Source organism: Panthera onca, chromosome B2 (assembly GCF_046562875.1).
Source record: "Panthera onca isolate mPanOnc1 chromosome B2, mPanOnc1 haplotype 2, whole genome shotgun sequence".
Lineage (NCBI taxonomy): Eukaryota > Metazoa > Chordata > Mammalia > Carnivora > Felidae > Panthera > Panthera onca.
In genome coordinates, this window is record NC_138343.1 from 69719999 (window position 1) to 69725998 (window position 6000).

The 6000-nt window shown below is 36.4% G+C and overlaps 1 protein-coding gene across 1 annotated transcript in view; it reads left to right on the top strand.

Annotated features, from left to right (window-relative positions):
- Window positions 1–5353, top strand: part of MEI4 (meiotic double-stranded break formation protein 4) — a 209761-nt gene extending 204408 nt beyond the window's left edge. Inside the window, exon 5 of the mRNA XM_078446434.2 lies at window positions 4000–5353. Within this exon, the coding sequence (XP_078302560.2) occupies window positions 4000–4260 (261 nt within the window). The 3' untranslated portion in view covers window positions 4261–5353. The remainder of the gene's footprint in view (window positions 1–3999) is intronic.
- The last annotated feature ends 647 nt before the right edge of the window (window positions 5354–6000 follow it).

Below are 6000 nucleotides of genomic sequence, written 5' to 3' on the forward strand. Positions count from 1 at the left end.
ACACTTTCAGTACGGTCTGGCACCTAGCTTGTAGGGAACAGAAAAGCATATAACACAGTTTTTACGGAGACAAAGTTTTAAGTGAATGTGTGCTTCTACTGTAATCATGAGTGCATTGATTTTATATGTACATACATTATATATACTGTGCATGTGGTTCTCCTCCTCTGTTCTCAAGCACTGTTGGCTAGCACGGTGATACTCAGGATTGTGCTGGGCCCCTAGCTAAGCACCGGCTTATTTATCAGCTCTTCCAGTACGTTCTCCTGCTCTTCAGAAGCTGCATGCAAGCTGCTTAGTAAACTGTTGATAGACGGTTAACTTCATCCTCCTCATCTCCTTCACTGAAACCTACTGTCTTTTTTGCTTTCTAGTAGATAAAAAAGGCTAAGTTATTAAAACTCAAGGATAAGTTTCCCACTTAATTATCCCTGGTGACAACTGACCTTTTCCTCCAAAGTATTATGTTTAATTCAGTCTGTTAGAGACTACCAATTTTAGTTGTACCTTACTTATTGCGTCTAATAAATTCTGGCATGAAGGATACAGAGCCAATGGTATATTTATATTCAATGAACATTTAATTTAACATTTTGGTTACTTGCCTGTACTCTTTGACTTGATTTTCTCCTCTGTAATGATCCAGTTTTCTTCACCTGTTGTGCTTGTAGCAATAAGAAAACCATTGTGTTGTGTTTTCGCCCCTTCCGTACGTAACAGCATGTTTATTTCTGATAGTGTGAGACTTCACCTCTGCATACCTTTGACTAGCACACATAAATTATCATATGCTGAATTTAATGAACTATTACATTTTCATATTTTCAGTATTAAATATAAACATCCAAACTGTGAGCCACACCTCACATACACAGCACATTTTGTTACATCATCTGCTGTCAAGAACTGTGACTTTGTTATTGCCCCCTTAGGCAACTCTGTCCTTTCTGTGTCAGAGACAGCAGAAAGCAGGACCTACTCAAGGCAAAGAGACTTTCAGAGCTCCCTTCCTGCCTAAATGAAGTCTCAAGGTTCCAATTTTAAAAGATCGAAATGGAAGAAGGGGACCCCAGCATAGTGCAGGAAGGTACAGCCATCCTGTGAGGGGGTATTGAGCTGCACCGGGCCTCCAGAATCTGCCCCTTCTTACTGATCCATGGGTGACCCTCATCCTCAAGCTTACAAGATGGCCACTCTGCCTCCAAGCACTGCATGGGTATTTCCAAGCAGGAACAATGGTGAAGAGGGAAGCAAAGCTGCCTTCTACCAGACTTTGCCTTCTATTAAAGAGCTTTCCCAGAAGCTCCACCCTATTACTTATATTTACATCTCTTTGAACAGAATTAGCCTTAAAACAGACTGGGAAAATATGCATTTTTAGGTGATCCATTGCCACTCTGAGTAAAACTGGGGTTCTTTTGATGAAAAGGAAGGGTAAAAGGGATATTTGATAAGTAAATAGCAGTGTCTGCTTCAAGAATAATTAGTCTCTACAAAAACAGGTTAACGTTGACTGAATTCCAACTAAAACAATAATTAAGAAACTGGCCTTAGTGTCTATAGCCTAACTTCAGAGTCTACATTTTGAAGTGAAATTTAGCAGCATATAAAGAAAATTAATATTTTTTACCACTAGAAAAAATATTTAGAGACTTTAGCTTTCTTAAGCCCAGCTCAAGGATAGAAAAATAAATATAAGAATTGTTTTAATTCTGAAAATACTCTGCAAAAACATCTGGTGATTTTTTTCTACCAGGAAGGTATTTTCCCTTTGGAATGTCTCCTATTATATGAAATGGGATTAAGAAGTAGTCATGGGACTCTCAAAGCTTCCTTTCAAGGCTCCTTAATTCTAAAAGACCTGGATAGAAAGACAGACTGATAGCATTTTATCAGATACACACAGCCATTTTGATCCTGTACTGGGGTCATTCAGTCTTTTGGCAGGATTTCAGGCAAAACACTTGAGTATTTTCCTAGTGGGCGAGCTCCACCTGTGTTGGGTATTTTCCAACACTGATGTGACTCAGTCCAGTTTAATGCTAAGAGTACAAAAATTACATCAAAATATAGTAGACTGTCGTCTTAATAGCATTTATTTTAGTTTTCATTCAGTTTAGACACTAATTCAGAAAATGCCTGAGCACATGATTAAGCAAAACAGGCAGCTGCCAGTGTGATGAAATTTGGGAACTCCAGGAAAGACCTCCCTGACAGACATGCCCTTTTAGTCGTGTTGAGAGGAAAGGCCGCTAAGGCATGTTAGGTAAGTGCATGCTGTCCCTACAGAGAGGAGTTCGTTTCAAAATAATATTCTATAACTGTCAATATCTTAAAGGAATGTATCAAATGATTTAGTATAGGCATTTAGGATGTAGGTAGAACCCAAGACAGATAAATCCTGGTGAGAGTAAGAGCAAAGTCCAAAACAACATGACAGTGGGGATCCCAGTCCACCTGTAAGTAAACTTGAACATGCCCAAAGTAAGAGTCCCAAAACCAATGGAAAAGTACCAAGACACTCTCACTGCTTTACACTCTTGCCCTCAAATTTCCTGGGATGCTATGGCCTTTATCAGAAGGGAAAATACATGTGTGTGTGAATGTGTGCACATACGTGTGCGTGCACATGCATGCACATACACACACATAATGGATTGTTATTCAGCTATCGAAAAATAATGAAATCTTGCCGTTTGTGCCATGTATGTACCTTGAGGGCAGTATGGTAGGTGACATAAACCAGACAGAATAAAGGTAAATAGCATATAATGCAGTTATATGTGGGATATTTAAAAACAAAACAAAATTGAACCAAAACCAAAACCAAGCTCATGGATATACAGAACAGAGTGGTAGTTGCCTGAGGTAGGGGTTGGGAGGTGGCTGAAATGGGTGAATGGAATGAAAAGGTACAAATTTCCAGTTACAAAATGAATCTAAGTCATAGAATATAATGTACAGCATGGTGACTACAGTTAATAATACTGTATTGCATATTTGAAAGTAGCTAGGAGAGTGGATCTTGAAAGTTCTCATCACAAGGGAAAAAATTGGTAACTATGTATAGTGACAGATGTTAACTAGATTTACCATTTTGCAATGTATATAAATACCAAATCATTACCTTATGCCTGAAACATGTTATGTCAATTGCACCTTAATAAAAGAAAGTATCAGATATCTGTATATATTTAATTGTTTAAGCCCCTCCCCCCCACCCCCTTGTTGAAGAATACATTCCTCTGAACTCTAAGAGAATGTCTCTTTTATGTATTATTAGAGTGGGTAGATTTGGGGAATGTTTCCAACACATGTCTCAATAAGCAGATGATAAAGCCAGTTGATATCTTAAAACTGATTCCTGTCTTCCCTCATGTTATGCTTTCCATTGTGTTTTTAGGCCTCACTTTGACTCATCCCACTTTCAACCATCTAGAGTCAAGTAATAACTTCTACAAGACACATCCACATTTTTCCTCATGACCATGTATCCAATTCCATACAGCCTAATCCTATTCCTCCTTGATTTGTGTAGAATGAGATCATGTCTAGTCTCTTACAGATCATAACTGTTCTAGGACTGAGTTATACATTGAAATGTGTTCTTAAACCCTACCCATAAGCATCTTTGTGTTATTATTGGCAAGGGTGGCATGCATCGGAAGTCTTTATCACAACACTGAATTCAACACACAAGACATTGTCAAATATTCTCAGATTCATCTGAGTAATGAATTATAGGAGTAATACAGACAAGGGGTTTGGAACTTTGTAAGCCATTAAGAGAAATCATTCGCCAAAATCATAAAGTTTTTGAAAAATAAAGAATGTCCTCCCTTGTTCTCTCTCTCTCCATCCCAGTTAAAGGACAGGAAGACAGTTTTAAATATATCAAGTATTTACTTTTTGTCTGAAAATTTAATATCTTTATTTGGCTTTGTCTGAGCTGAGCTACAACCAATATGTTTTTTAAAGGAGTTTGTTGTTTCTTTGTAGGTGCAAGCCAGTTATGTGACACACTATGAAAATATCTTCTCCCTGTTCTGGGTTCTGGAGCAGCTTCTTCAAAAGGAAACCCAAGAAGGCAACACTTCAGGTATAGGGCCTGAAGACCAAGAAATCCAGAAATTTCTTCAAAAGCATGATGAAACTATTTTCCAACTCTCTGATGCATTTCCTTTATTTACCTTTTATTTATGGAGACTAGGCATTCTCTTGAACTCAGTTGAAACTGTTGAAAATAACTCACCTCCTTAGCAATTTACTAAATGTCAGAAGCATACTGAAGTATGAAGATCTTCTGCTTAAAATATTTTCAATAATGTTTTTTAAATGAACATTTTAAATGGATCTCTAAACATAATCATTAATTCAATAGTTTTAAATTGTGTATAAAAGATTATGAGTCCTATTTCTATACTAAAATCAGCCAGTTTCAGTTGAGAATGCCCTTATTTCCATGTAACTGTATTTTACAATATATTACTCAATATAGTCTCCTCTATTATTCTCTATAGTGGACATTAATTGCCTATCTCATAAGTGATATTTACATTTTAAAAGATTTATATGTAATAGATACTAAAAGGGAACAGATCTTAAAAGTTTTGCTGCTTTATCAACACAGTCTTTAAGTGGTTATAAGTGAAATTTTTAAACATTTTTTACATAGTGTAACTTACATCATTGTCTATCATCTTAGGGGGAGTCATGTAGAAGAAGAGTCTTTTACATTTATAAACCTAATGACCCTCAGTATCATAAAATCAACATACCTCTCAAGTCATCTGAAAGTACTAACTCATTGCTTAAAATGTTGTTTTCATTTTGTTTACTGTATATAATATTCCTGTTATTATTAAAATGTAATTAAACCATGTATTTTTGTCATTAATATTTTACAAATTTTTACAAATCTAACATCTGTCCAGAAATATACTTTATACTTACTGAAAGTATATTTATACTTATTAAAAGTTTTAGTTGAATTTTCCAGTTACATCAACTTTATTTCAATTATTAAAATCATAACCAACTAGCTTAACAAGTACACATTATGTACTTTCCTATGGTGCAATTTAGGGCACAACAAATACAAATTTGCTTTCTTAATTATGTGTGATACTGCTTCATAAGTTAATTACCATTCTTAAATGCCACTGGTCTTTAAAAAAAACAATGTATAAAAAAGTATATCATCATCTACCATAGTTATTTTTGGAATTATTTCTGGCTTTGTAGAAAACTGTTTTTTTATACTGAAACTCAACATATGTACCATTCACCTATTTTTATGAAACAAACTACTACAAAATCTCAGTGGCATACAACAATAAATATTTATTTCTCAGGTGTCTGTGGGTCAGTCACTTGGGGATCGGCTCATCTGAACTGGGCTCTGTTGGAAAGCTCTTCTTGCGTTGCAGACCCCACTGGGCTAGGTTATTTATTATAAATTGGACTTTGGTCTCTTCCATTTGTTCCTACTCGGGGGCCCAGGTTAAGAGGGAGGCAGCTACTCAGGGCAGCAACTTAGGTCTTCTGTGGCAATGACAGATTGGTGAAAGGAAAAGGGCTAGGTTGAGAAAGTCACACTAATCTGTCTACATTCATAAGCCAAAGTACACCAAATGGTCAAGCACAGAGAACCCTGTGCCCAGAGTGGGAGAACTTGCAAAGCTACATGGCAAAGGGCATGGATATAGGAGAGGATGGAGAATTGGGGCAAATTGTTCTCCACACATACAAGTTGAGCACAAGAAGTGTAATCCGTATCTTGAATTAGGAGGATTTTTTTCTAATATTTGATTCCTGGGATTTGAATAGTTGATGACACTACACAAAATCCACTACCCATGACATCTCCCCATCCTTACTCTTAATGATTAGACAAAGTTTGGTAATTACATAAGCAACAGCAGTGGCCCTTTTCCACTGCAGTCAGCTAACACAATGTTCCTAAGAAGCCTTTTGTAACTAGAACAGATTTCTTAATTC